This window comes from Bombus vancouverensis, chromosome 7 (genome assembly GCF_051014615.1).
Source record: "Bombus vancouverensis nearcticus chromosome 7, iyBomVanc1_principal, whole genome shotgun sequence".
NCBI classification, from domain to species: Eukaryota; Metazoa; Arthropoda; class Insecta; order Hymenoptera; family Apidae; genus Bombus; species Bombus vancouverensis.
The window spans coordinates 11,460,618-11,475,544 of record NC_134917.1 but is presented as its reverse complement, the minus strand read 5'-3'; the positions used below and the strand labels follow the sequence as shown (position 1 = coordinate 11,475,544).

The 14,927-nt window shown below is 35.5% G+C and overlaps 2 protein-coding genes across 3 annotated transcripts in view; both read right to left on the bottom strand.

Annotated features, from left to right (window-relative positions):
- The window catches only part of LOC117159068 (putative G-protein coupled receptor No18), a 104,151-nt gene extending 92,185 nt beyond the window's left edge, over positions 1–11,966 (bottom strand). For both annotated transcript variants that reach the window (XM_033338586.2, XM_033338587.2), the window contains exon 1: positions 7,497–11,966. The gene's annotated coding sequence lies outside the window, so the exon portion shown is untranslated. The remainder of the gene's footprint in view (positions 1–7,496) is intronic.
- A 39-nt stretch (positions 11,967–12,005) lies between these two features.
- Positions 12,006–13,587, bottom strand: LOC117159093 (uncharacterized). The gene is made up of 2 exons (XM_033338631.2): positions 13,430–13,587; positions 12,006–12,772 (listed from the first exon to the last, which is right to left on the bottom strand). The coding sequence occupies exons 1-2, from the start codon at positions 13,434–13,436 to the stop codon at positions 12,237–12,239; spliced, it is 543 nt and encodes a 180-aa protein (XP_033194522.2). The 5' UTR covers positions 13,437–13,587; the 3' UTR covers positions 12,006–12,236.
- Positions 13,588–14,927: the final 1,340 nt, after the last annotated feature.

The following is a 14,927-nucleotide window of genomic DNA, read 5'->3' as shown; positions in this document are numbered from 1 at the left end:
GATTTACTTCCCAGTTACCTGAAATTAAGGAATTAAGTTAGCAAGTAGAAAAAAAATTTGAACATCGGTTTTCCAAAAGGCACGAATGATTAGTTGGTTAAGTTAAGATTAGTCACGTGTGAAAAGTATTTGTCGCGTGTTCAATTCACAGTAACGTGATTAAACAGAATTCAAGCACGCGAATTTCCAACTGTGTTTCAATAAAATGAACCAATATCACGTCGCGAACGTTTTTTCGTAAAAATCCAAAGGAAGAAGTACTCTTGTACCATTTTATCTCGCACGAAAATAAATCCTTGTCTCGAGTTATCGCGGGAGAGTAATTAATATGATACGAGTTTACTTTAGCGAAGATATAATGAGATAATTCAAAATATTAAAATTATGACATAAACGTAAAAATGTTTAAAGGTGTAACGATAATAATACTTAGTTCGAGAACTCGTTAAAAAATTTCATTTAAAAAATGCAAGTATCGCGAGACCGGCAGTTTCAATATACTTCCCTTAGGACTGCACATCCGCATTCTAGCGTCGGATACATTGTTCGTATTTTTTCTAGTATTCCCTTTTTAATAGCTGTTTTAATATTCGCGTTAATGTAGAATACCCAAACACTAATCGAAAAGAGGAAGAAGAAAATTGTAAAAACTAAAAAAGTAAAACAGCGCTTGTTGCATGACTTCTTTTATTCTTGTCGGTTAAATTGACAATTAAAAAATTTATAATAAAATCTGCTTTGTAATAAGAGAAAAGATCAGGTGAATTCAAAGGTTGTAGTTGATATTGAACTTAAAAATATTAGTATTACTATAATTGTTAATCGCGAATGGATACGTTACTCATATGTTTCTATGAAAAAGCATTTTGTCAGACTGATGTTAAAATATTATATCACAGAAAAATATTATTATTTATTGTTTATTATCTATTACTTATTACATTGCTTGTTATTGCGTTTTCTAATAGTTTGGAATTAAAGATTATAACAATTACACATTGTGTACATATTTATAATCGATTCTTTGTTCCTTTATTACTGAAGCATGCAACTGATTATGTCATACACGAAATCGATGCACAATTTTACTCGGATAATAATCGAACAATGATACCACATTGTTACACTGAATTGCTCTTTATGCGTTCTGCTTAATCAACGTTGCAGCTTTATGAATCGCTCAATTAAACATCTTCGCGTTATTTTCCGAATGTACAATCCTGATATAGCTATCCCTGATGATGTACAATAGTTAGCTTCTATAAGACCATTCATTTAGATTTATTGTTTTCTAAAGTTACTCAAATCAATTCAACTTGTGTAATAAGAAACTTCAATAAAATTACTTAAAAGTGCAATAAAAGAGGATGACACGAAGAAGATGATTTACACGAATAATACATAACGTCATTAATAAAATCACTCTTGTGTTCACGAAGGAAAATATTAAGTAGCGTTAAGAGTCATTTTGTAAGAAAAATATTTAAAGAAATATAATGGAGAAATTTATGGAAAAAATATTAATCGTTGTAACCGTGTTCAAACTGTCACATATCCTATAACTGAGACTGTTATATTTTTAATAAAATGCTTATATGTTAATTTACAATAAGAAACTGTAATCAGAATTTTAATATCATCAACAATATTTATTAACTTACGGTGAATCTATTCTACCCCTCGTATCAATATTGAAATAATTAACATTAAAATTAATACCAAAATAGTAGATCAACTAGTAGTCATTATCGGTTCATGGAAGAATCAAGTAAAACCGTAATTAATGAAATACTATAATTGAAGTTAAGCAATCCCTAATTTGTTCCACTAAGAAACAGCATTAAAGTACCTACAACGATGGAAGAAAAAAGAGAAGAACGAAAGTTGGAGGGAAAAGAAACTGTTCAAGTCGAATAATTATTAGTTATACAGCTATTTCCGTGGTTCATGCAACAACTTCCGCGTTACGTCATCGATAAGTTACACAGATTTCGCAAACTTTCAAGAAAATAGAAAAAGTTATTTGTTCGCGTTGCACCTCTGCCATAAGTGTTTCGACGAATGTAATTATTACATGCGCATTAAAGTGCAGTTAACGTTGCTCGCCGAAGGTTCCCATGCTGTTTCTGGTGTACAACGATAATTATTTTCGTCCGTAGAACGAGCAACTTCCGTGCACTTCGATAGAAAGGAAACGTAAAAGACAGAGAAGAAAAAAGAATAATAACCCGCGATCCTTTACCCTTTTGTCTCTACGGATGAAATATGTCACGACACTGTTGAGTGCTATAAATAGATTACAGATGTTTCTGCAGTTTCATATTTTTACCGACGTTAGTGAATATGGAACTTAAATAGAGATTTGTTGCATCAACTTGTTATAGGTAAACCATGGATTTCGTGCAAATTCAAATTTTGATGGATACCATTAGACAAATGAAGGCTAAATAAAAAAACTTTTCGATGGAAAAGTAAGGTGGCAATATTTTTATAGCCACTATAGAGCTTTAAGATATTTGGGATCACTTCTTGACGGATCAACCACTTCCTGAATGACAAATCTTGTGGGTCATCTATAATCGTACAGCACGTTTTACTGGATTGCCCTGGATTTCCATCCAAAAGAAATGTTTGCAACATTAAAGCCGACACGAAGTCTAACCTGAATGATTCTGAAAGTATTCATAACGCGGTAGACTTTTTTAAAACGGACGAACCTACTTGATTCCATGTAACTATGTATCGCTTAATCTTGTAAACATATTATTACGATCACTAATGACTTTATTGTTAATGGACCGCTTTAAAATAAACTCATAGATGAATAAATATCCCTCGAAGGTAAAACACACTGAGGCTCGAAAGTCAGATTATTCTCCAGATATGTCTCAGATTCTTCTTATAAGTAAAAATTTCTTGGCTGTCTCTACGCGCGCACGCTAACAAACAGATCAGAAATGGACATTATCGCTATTACATATTTTAGATTATTTCTATTCGAAAACGATGAAGACGACGCTAAATTTCTTTTTTTTTTTTTCAAAGATTCCTCCGTCCATTTTACATATCATTAACATTATCAGTTTTTTAACAATTTTGTAAGAACGCTATTTCCGTAATCAAACGAAAAGTCATTTTTGCAGCGGGGATTACTACAACGTGATTGCGTGTTGAAACTTTCAATTCTAAAGCTGAATATCTCTATTTCGATAAAGCTAGACTCCCTAAAAATTGAATCGCGTATAGGTAACATACCGAGTAACGTATCGTTAAAATTTCGAAGAAATTGTAAGAAAGTCGATCTACGCTACAAATACCTTAAGTATACAGTTTAGTACAGATATTTCCCATAATATTAATTTATTACCTATTGGTGCTACAAACTTGTAGTAACTAGCTTAATTAGCAAACACTGCTTCTATCCACTAATTTACATCTGTTCGTACACTTTAGCAGAATTCATATATTTTTCCAACAAATTGATCAACGTATTCGAATAATTATGCGCGTTATATCGTGACATAATGAAAAGACCCACGAGTAGTATTATACAGGGTGGTTGGTAACTGGTGGTGCAAGCGAAAAGGGGGTGATTCTACGCGAAAAAAGAAGTCGAAAATATAGAATAAAAATTTTTTTTAATTTTCGTTTTTTACATTTTTCCATCGAGACAACGATCTACAGTGAGATCCGTTATAACGAGACGTGATAAAGTGGACGCGTACCGAGCGAAAATTCAAAGTCGATTTTCTCGGAAACAAAGTCTCGAACGAAAAATTTTTATTCTACATTTTCGACTTCTTTTCTCGCGTAGAATCGCCCCCTTTCCGCTTGTACCAGCAGTTACCAACCACCCTGTGGACATGTAGAGTGGACTCATAAGTACGAAATTACGAGATACGTTCATCCGAAGATGTCAAGTTTTGCGAATCTCTCTCGTAGTCGCTAACAGTAACTATGTATTTATGGGGAATTTAACGAGGCAATTCGGAAGCATGGTTTCCTGGCGGAACGCCAGTGGCACTTGCCTGAAATCACGCTTATAGAAGAAATCCCTGCTGTTATCAAGATGTAGTAATATCATTTGAACAGTGGACACATTTCCTTGGTAAGATTGCGTCCCAAGCACGAGAAATCTTCTGCTCTCTCGCCGCGTTTGGCTTCGCCAGCGGATTTTTCGGGCGAAGGAAACGCGCGGTCGTTGTCGTTACTAACGATACACGGGTAATGGGTGATTTCCCGCAATATCGTAATTTTTTCTCACCCATGACCGCGATCGCAAGCACAGCGATTTTAGTTATGTTCGGATCGCCAATTTTGCTCTCGAATTTCAATGAATTTTCATTGGCTTCCATTTCCTTCGATGGGTGTATAAATTGGCATTCGAACGATTTTTTCGATGATCGCTGTAAAGTATCAGAGGGTTACGCGTTTGAACGCAAGCCGAGGTAATATTTATTAATTAGGAAATATGGCTGATAGCAAAATTTTTGGACCGAAATGACGAAGAATAATTAATAATAAGAGACATTGTTTTCTGTCACCAGAAGTACTCGTATCTTTGCAATTATCGAACTCAAGTGATTAATATTCTTCGACGGTATATACTCCGCAATCTTGATCAATTATCGAAGAATTTTAAAATGAAACTTTTCTTTTATTTGTAAAACAGATTCTTTATTGTCGTAATATATTTCCCTGATGATAGGTTACTTAATATATCAGGCAACAAGTGAATTCGGTTGTAGCATGTGTCACTGATCTGGAAATTTCCTTCGTGTTGCAGGGGCAAAACCCCATGATAAAGGCAGTGATTTATTATATAAGTATCAAGATGCCAGGTCCCAAGAGTGTAGAATAGCTTGTTTGAGTGGAAGATTTAGCTTGCCGGTACACATTGTCTTAAAAGTTGTCTAGGTTCGAGACCTTCGGCATATAGAAGGTTTCTAATTGATAGTAAATAATCTTCATGAAACAAATATTACGTTGTAATTTATAAGTTTCGTTCGTATTTTCATTTCAGCTTGACAATTTCAGTTATTTCCAGATTTTGCATTTCTCTTTAGATATGTTTTATATCCTCGAAAGTACCAACATTTTAATATTCTCTGTCTTTCGAAACGAATAATCGAAACAAAATTCCTCTTCCATTTTAATCTTCATTTTGCCGGTTTTATATTTCTATCGCTTAGAAATACAAAACTCGTCGTCTACGTTTCATTCGGCTACGATCCTCGAATTCGTTATACCTCGATTTCATTTTTCTTTCAACGACAAAATCAAAGATCTTTCAAGTTTTAAGAAAATCTTCGATACTGTTCTAAGTGTATTCATTATAATATAGCGAGGCGCGAAGTCACTAATGTCAATAGCAATCGCAACATTTTACTCAAACGTGAGAAATTTTCTAATGGTAGAAAAATATGATTTGATCCAAATCGATCCAGACGTAAAAGTGTCGCACAAGTAAATATTTAATTTGCAATGAGTTCATACACCTTTCCGGCATCAGGAATTGCATTCTCTCGGAAAGTTTCAAATCAGTAAATTACTGAATTCGACAAATTACTGAAAACGGAATTCCTATATGCCAAATTCCATCACCTTATTGATTTTATCGGCATATTGGAAATATTTCGGGGAGACCTGGCGAACTTGTGCATGTATGTATCGAATACACGCTGTGTATGCAACGTAATAACAATAATAATTACGGGCGTAACGCGTCAAATTCGTACTATAAATTATATTAAAATTGAACAAGTATTTAAATTTATATTAGAACTGAAAAATGCAACATGCGGCGTACAATGCATTATACTTTAAACGGCAAACTATCGCTAACTACGTTACATTAGCAATTTGTGATAAAATATAATTTCTTAAAAAATAATCTTGAGGAAAGGGAATTTAAAATCTCAAGATTTTAGAGCAGCCGTCAAAGAGAATAATAAATACAGAATCATTGTAAAATATTGATCATTGGAGAAAAATATGACAAGTATATATTTGCTGGATGATAAGTAATAATGTTCTGTAAATTCTAAGAGTCAGTACCTTCTTATATCTATATTTGATAGACATGATTCGCTTATCCACATCAAACAATCTAGTTGAATCGCATCCATGAATGAAACATGTACGTATGCATGTAAAGTCAGACAATATGGAACATGTTAGGAATATTTGAAAATATATTGACAATATATGTACATATGTATGTCATGCTTCACACATGTGAATGCTGTAATCAATTGGAGGCTAGACACTTTTTACGCGAAGGGAGAATACAATTTTGCGCTTCATACGCTATGATCTTGGATTGATATTAATCTTTTATCGTAATGCGATATTCTTCTTTAGATTTCTTTTTAATTCGTGTACTTTCAGCTCGAAAGTGTTTAAGTTATACTAACTTACAAAATTGCATTTCACGCTAAAAATGAATTTAGGTTCCACGTTGACCTATCACTCTTTATTTCTCTCCATGAAATACGACGTGTGATTTTTTTTTAATATGTTCAAGAGATAAAATTTTTGCGCGTAAATTATCACGGTTATCGGTTTCCTTGGCGTGGCTGAAAATAAATTCGGAAAGGAATTAAAGATATGGAGGTAGTAACACTCGCTACGCCTATGCAACATTCATCATTTAAATCGAACGATCGGGGCCATTAAAAAATGCTTACACAGCCCTCGTGTCGCGGTGCAAAAAAAAAATATTTAGAGTCAGAGGGGTAGAAAAGGTTTCGCCTGTTACAGAACTATGCATTGTCTCGTTCACGATGACTCTTATTCGCATATCGTCAAAAGCTTCCCTCAGAGAGACGAAAGATTCTGCAACTTAACTCATTGCATTGGATTTTATCTGTTGTATCCATTTATCAAAGTATCATAAACCCAAAGTCCATCGATAACGCGTCTCGTCGAAATCAAACGCAATTACGAAGAGATAGATGTCGATCCCTGGATAAATGTAAATGCAGAAGTTCGATTCGGCACAGAAGTCTCGTTGTCTTCTAAGCGAAACCGGCAAGTTTTTGAATTTCATCAATTAATTAAATGACTTGGTTATGCCAGCTGTCGTAACCCGTAGACGACGCGGAACGAACATCTGTACAATACCGAGATGTAACGAACACTCGAAACGTATCGCACCTTCGAGTGTAGAGATTAAAAGGTATCGATCGCGGATTTACTACACTGGGCTCTCGCTTTGCCTACCGATTCTGTGTATTGCGCACTTCTGACAACAATACCGGCATAATACATCACCGGGCCGACCTTTTTCCCTCCAAAGTGGCAGCGACCGTGAAACAAAAATACCTCACGCTACGAGAACAAAACCAGCTTGTACGATTGCAACGTTCTTGAAAATTCATTCTCCTGAACCAGAGCACGTCCATCCGCGGCGCGCACGGAAAAAGAAAGGGCCCGGTCTTCCTTTGATCTTGTTCACGAATTTCTGCCTCCAACCCCCGACCACATGTACCTACCTAATTTACGCTCCTCTGTTCCACCGCGTTACCAGTCTCTCTCCAAGTCTCTGATTCTTTATATGTACACCCGAACATGTTAGGTAGATAGGTCGAAACGAGAAACAGTCAGTCAACTAATCTTCGAGAAATCTTCCGCCACCCGCGAACAGTTTCCAACTTCGATCGACAATTACGTTCGAATGCTCTACCGCGTTTATAGTTAACTATCGGATTTGTTAGGACGTTACAAATTTGAAGCAACGAATTTTCAATAGAACCATAGGTGCAACATCATTGAAACGTACGATTGACATTTTTCACCGATCGTTTTGCTCACAAGCCCCGAATTTCCTTTTTTCGTCAACTTTAATTCTACATTTGTCGATTGGTTCGTATTATCGTAACTTATCTACATACGTTTCAATGTGTCGATTTTATTTGCCAATCGTTTATCACAGTCTGGTACTTCTTCGTTCAAATTCACACACTCCACGAACCATCAAAATTTCCATGCATGTCACCGTTGATATCAATCTCGTTAGGTTTGTCTCGTATGTTTCAAGACTGAACCGCGAGATACATCAACAAGTTCGAGATCGTCACGGAGAGAACGGAGTGCCCATCCAGCCGAAGGGATGCACGACACGCTGCGGCCGTGTTTTCGGCACGGCGATCGCGCGCGTACTGAAAATCCCAGTAACCACCCCCATCGACCCTCTCCCTCGCGAACCGCCCCCGTTCTAATACAGACAAGCGGCGTGAACGTGTGCAAGCGATCGCACGGCTGTGTACGTTACGCGCGTAGAATGTGCATCCGGTGCATATTTGCGCTCGAACGACTCCAAGTTCTCCGAAATTGTCAGCTTATCGGTTCGCAACTCGCCCTTCTCGAGGGTGATAATGGTCCAGATACACGATTATTAGCCCATTCGAGAAGATATGGAGTCGTAGCAAGATCGAATCAAGGCGAAGAGAAAAGATTGGAAAGTGGTGCGAGAGGCGACAGCCATTTCGATGGCTTGCGGTGAATGTGGCGGGACATGGCGTAACGCATGCACGTTTCCGTGAATTAAATACCGTCGATGTTGCGGAAAGTAATTGTTATTGAGATGTTCCAGTAGAGATAGATTGAACAGTACTATCGTTTCGGTCCAGCTGCCACCATGCGAACACGGCTTATCCTTGCTTTCTCTTTGTTTCTCATCCTCAACGTGTGCCATCAATGCCGTTGTTTGGATACGCGGTAGTCCTTTATTCTTCCTCTGTTCCTCTCGGTTCATTTTCAATTTGAAGAGTCTCTCAGCATCATAGCCTTTTCTAGGATCATGCCTTGCACAGATGGTGCAGCGGTCACAGATAGGCAAGCTTTTCGTAATTTTATAAATACCCATAGGCCCATGGCTTCGGAGCTCTTTTGTAAAGTTCTTTTTTTTATTATTATTTAATTTGTACTTTACAATTTGTCCAGCTGGACATTTGGTAAATTTTTCTAACTTAATTGCTAAATAACACGTGGATGGTTACCCCCAACGGAATATCATCTTCGAATTTGACTATTTTATTTCCTTAGTGAGGTCAATGGAGTGTTTTCTTTTTAGTCTTCTTTCTATGAGAGTTTTGTTCGCTTCAGCAGTCAGCTGATTTGGACGTGTTACCGTTCTTTCCCTGTATTTTTCTGCGTACCTGCCGATTTCTTCTTTGACCGTTGGCATTTTTAAGTCTTTGCGTATATCCTCGTTTCTGACATACCATGGGGGGTTGACTATTGATCTCAGTATCTTCGATTGTAGCGACTCTAGTTTATTTATGTGGCTCGTTGCTGCTGTCCCCCATAGCGGTATTCCGTACGTCCAAATTGGTTTTATTATCGTTTTGTAGATTATTAGCTTATTTTCTATGCTGAGTTAGCCAGTACTTCTGTCTATAATTGATTTAGTATGTTGTTTCCATGTACGTTGTGTGTCTAAGTGGAGTCCTAGGTATTTAACTTGCCTTCTTTGTGTTATGTACGTGCCATTTAATTGGATATTTGGTAGTTTGCTTTAGTAAAGTAACGCTACCAGCGTGCAGATCTGGACTAGCATACACATTGTACTCATGTACTTACATAGAAGTACTTACGTTTTATATGCAATCAATTTCATGTAACATTATGGGCGGTGTATTTAAATTTGCACAATTTGCACAATTTTCAATGATTGTTTTGCGTTCCATTATGTTTTCTATTACGTCATGTTATGTTATTTATTTATTTCATTTGCATTCAAGAATTTCGTTGTACTATTGTAGAAAAGTCAGAAGATGTTTAAGCGTGTTTTTTGATCGTACATAATGAAATCCAATATTGGAAAAAGCATCCATTCCGTGACAAATCAATGGGTATCGATCTTCTTCCGGGGGTTGCTAACAATCTGATAGTTTTGAAGTATGATACTCAGAGGATACGTTGCTTTGAGTGTAGTTTCAATATACAACTTCCATGCAGAAGTTTTTGAAATATTTAACGCACCTTATCGATGACATTTTACGTTACATTCAATTCGTTTGTTGCTCAACTTGCTAGCGAAATTTATTTAAACGCTCTTTTTAAATTTCATGCTCACATTTCTTTTACAAAGCATTTGGAACCCCATGCGAGTTTTATTCCAGCTACGCAGGTGTCTATCTTATTTTAATGTTATAAAAGTATTTCTCGCGATAGTTACGCTGGTTGAACATTCCATAAAAGATATTCCAAGTATCTTAAATAATTCGTGGAATTTAATTCGCGTACGTTTAAACATAATTAAAATGATAAGAAAAAATATCGATTGGTCGAGAAGAATTTGCTGAGCAAAATTTCCTTTCTAAGATGAATTAGTCCGTATTAACTAAGAATTTTCTACCTAGTTCTTTAATTACCCTCATAAAAATATGAATTTGCATAAATATCAACTGTACTAAAAATACCGACTTCGCTGTATACATATGAAAACAATTACACGTCTAAAATTTCGCATTTAGCATCGCTACAGCGACAATCGATTCAATTTGATCGACCGACGTCCCTCTCGTTTACGTTGTACATACGCTGACTTCTTTCATTTTTAAACTGAGAGAGATACAAAACAAGTGCACAATGAATTCATTCATTACCATGCATTCAAGTCATATTTCCCACACAAGATTGTCGTAACGAGAGAAGTCTCATCTTTTTTGAAGTTTCACAAGCGTGGAAATTGCCGAAGAAAACGAACGAAAGTTATACTGATGTTTTCGATTGCCTGGGAAAGTTTTAAACGACTTGCATTCCGTGAAACGTAAGCCGAACTTTTGGGACGCTTAATGGTTCCACAGAATATTTCACGGATCCCTTTCTCTTTACTTTGCCAGTGATTACACTTTGCATCGAAATGATCCGCGACAGTAACGTTGAACTGTCCCGAACGTAAATCCTATCCAATTTCAATTAATGAGGAGAACGTCGGCCACCTCAATGTACTCACTTTTCTTTCTGTCAAATTAACTTGAGTTAATTGCATGATAAGTCTTCTAACGAATGTTTTCTCCGAATGGGAGAAATATGTATTCTCCTTTTCTTTCTCGACGCAGATACAGTGCGAACGCTATATAATTTTCGTTAACTTTTAGATAAAATAGAAAACAACAGTCTTTTCAATACAAATCATTTATTGTTAATGCTCGCATATAATGCACGGAACATGTCGAGTCCTCTCAATCGTATCTGTCATTACATTTTCGCGAAAGACATGTTCGCTTCTTGAACAGTATCGTTAAGCTGCTCGATCGTGCTTGGTTTATTGATATACACCTTACTTTTAAGAAAACTTCAAGAGGAATATCCGATGCGATTAAAATCAGGTGATCTAAGTGGCCAGGTGATATCGCCAATGTAGCTTGTGTAAAATCATCATTATCGATGAATTACTTTGATAAAGTGTCGTTACGTATTGTCGTTAAGTATCCGGCGATTATTAGATTCATCGGAGTATATCAATTCGTATGCTTTTGGTCGTCGAGTTTAATAATAGTTTTTGATCGCCGGCGATTTGTCCACGATGCATAACGACTCAAAATGTTTTAACAATTTTTTCTCGCTCTTGAAATACGTAAAGCTTCAGAATTATTTTGCCACGCGTGCATAAAACATTTGTCAAGGCGGAAGAAAAAGCGACGCGATGCGTCGTTCCAGAATGACGGAACTTTGAAATTAGTCAGTTACACATCGTGCAGCCTGTATAAAGAATTTCCCTTTTATCGGAAACATAAGAACTTTCATTTCTGAGATAAGAATTTCCTATTCTATTATTAAAAATAGTTGTTTATACTGTTTACGTTATTGAAGACTTGGATGGTTACGTTGATGAAAATACAATCTCACTTAACGATAATTCGAAACGTATCACAAATACGTGTAATTTCTGAGTATATATAATATTTGTACTCGTGATACGAAAGGTTTGATTGAAAGATAATATATATATATATATATATATATATATATATTTAAATAAGTTGGAAACGGTATAGGATTATAATAGGTTAATTATATTTCATGCACGATATCGATCACTATAATACATAATAATGTGCAATAGCTCAAAACGTGTGTACAGAATTTTGAGATCGGACAATTTTAGACAAAAAGAGTGATTCTGAAACATCCCGTATAAATAGTAACAATATATTATTGTATAAAATATATATTGTATATATTTTATACAGTAAAGTCCGAGATACCTTCAAACTTCTGATTCTTTACTTATAAATAGGTAGTTCATCAGATCCTTCACCGGATTCGCTGGATTCGCTGGATTCGCTAGATGCTGCGCAAGGTTCTGCATTGGGCATTTTGATAACTTCGTCGGACTCTTCGCTGGGTTCTTCGCTGGGTTCTTCGCTGGGTTCTTCGCTGGGTTCTTCGCTGGGTTCTTCGCTGGGTTCTTCGCTGGGTTCTTCGCTGGGTTCTTCGCTGGGTTCTTCGCTGGATTCTTCGCTGGATTCTTCGCTGGATTCTTCGTTGGAATTTTCAAGTACTTCAGTTGGTGCTGCGCTGGGTGAAGGCGTAACGGAACAGGTTACATTCTCTGCCCAATCGCAAACTCGTAATTCGGGGTTAAAGAGAAGTCCGGCAGAGCAATTCATTAAGTATGCAACGCCACCGTCACAGGCATAATAGGATGCGCAGTCAACTGGATTCGGAACTAAGACAACATCATCTTGATTGGATGGACATTGTGGAGTGGCAGAAACAAAGGCCAGAAAGATCGTAGCGAGGACTACCGCAAACATTGCTGAAAAATTTACCAATCGATATCGCTTAATATTGCATCCTGCAACATTTACTTTTTAATATTACATTCAATTAAGAGTATTGAAACCGCCTATTTCGAATATCTATCTATAGCGATAAGCCTTGGAAAGTGAATTCACCTTTTTCCTAATAATTATAATTATTATTCCTAATACTCCCTATAATTGGCAACATGTTTGTCCTCTGTAAATAACATGATATGTTTCTTTTTTATAAATTTTCATAAATAAAAATTTATAAATGCAATTCATTCTTTCTAAATTCAAAGTTAAATTATAGATCGGACCAATTGATGAATTTCTGAAGTTAGAACAATACACTCGTTTACACAGTTGACGACGTCATGTGATGCAAATCACATTCCACGTCAGTTTAATGAGTATATTTCCATGATTTTCTTGCGAATATCTTATTAATATTTTTAAATATCGCAACAGTTGTAAGCAACAGAAGAATCAAGTGAATAAGAGATCGTTGGTAAATATTACCTACATGTACATAATGTACATACTTGTACGTATTTATATAATATATATTGTGTGACGTAACATATGTATTTCCTATAATTAAAATTCTATATTTAATCGGAGAACATACAAATTATAATTGAACTTTGTTAAATAAAAAAGAAATTTACTTTTCATCTTGGCTTCGTAGGGTATTCTTTCTCTAGTCGTAGTTTCTTCGTGTCGTGACAGAAGTGATATGATTCCCTGACTAATTGTAAGATTGTGTCTTCCCTTTATATATCCTCAAAACATTTTTTTAATAGGTTATCGATGCATGCTGCAATCGCTTATCGGCATCCTGTGATAAGTACATGATGGTACGGTAATAGATATTCTACGAGCGACTAGAACATATACTATAGGCAAACATAAAATGTTCTCTTCTTTCTTTTCTTTTAATATCGTTACGTTTTATATGACACTCGTAACTATTCTATATGTTACAAATTTATATTATATTAATAGATTAGCTTTATATTATTCGATAATCGGTGATCTTCTGTTCCCCGATATCGATATAGCTGATACGATAGAAACAGTAATCTCCTTAGAAGATAATTTTCATAGTGACAAATTCCCGGGAAATTACGACCCTTAAAATATGTTCATTGCTAAACGTATCTTAATCAGTCGTAATTTTCAAACAATACATTGCAGCGGGACAAAATTGTATAAGCAAAATGAATTCGGTTTAATATAAAAATTAAAATCATGTACCACGTACCATCTATTTCTATTGAACATTTTAAATTTTGTCTTCGATTCTCTGCTCCTGTAGATTTGAAAAAAGCTCTTGTAGTACGTAGAACAATTCTTTCATACTGCGTAAACAATAAACAATTAGAAGTTTCTATCTCTTGAGGTTTCAGAAGATTTGAGAAGAAAATCAAATATTTATATTAAATATATAAATAATATAAAGTAAAGTAAAATTTCAGATCTTTATTTCTTAACATTCTGTATGCACAATGGTAGTGTAAGATGTGTTAATAATACAACAGTTCTCGGATAAGAGAGCACATTTTTCTTGAGTTAAGGTTTTGCGGTATCGGCCCCATCATTTCCTTCTGCCTCGCGTGAATTAAGTATGTTTCTCGTTTAACCGATCGATAACAAATGAAAACGATAATTCAAAGCACACGATAAATTCTTCTCGAATAGAAATCTTTGTTTTTTTAGAGTTCTTATTGGATGCTGGCAAAGATATTATACGCGGATCGTGAAAGTTTCTTTAGTGACAATTTCGTAAAATTCACTCGCGCTCGCCAGAGTTTTATTTCTTCTGTGACTAAGTTTCTCTTCTTTGTTACCAAAAACATTGATCAGTAATGCAAAATTATAATTTGTAACTTAGAAATTTCACGAGAAGTTCCACTCGAAGAATATTAGCGATATTCGATTGAAAGATCGATATATTAGAATATTAGTAAAAAAAATATTAATATTGGATTACGCAAGAGATCCTGGACATATCTTCAGCTGCATTCTGCGAAAGCATTTCATTGCAATACATATAATATTGTTTTAAAGGATTACCAATCTCCATTAGTGAATCATAAGTGTAGTATTCAAAATTATCGCAATCATCTATCATCAATCGATTACACAAGAGCCGATTGTCGCTTC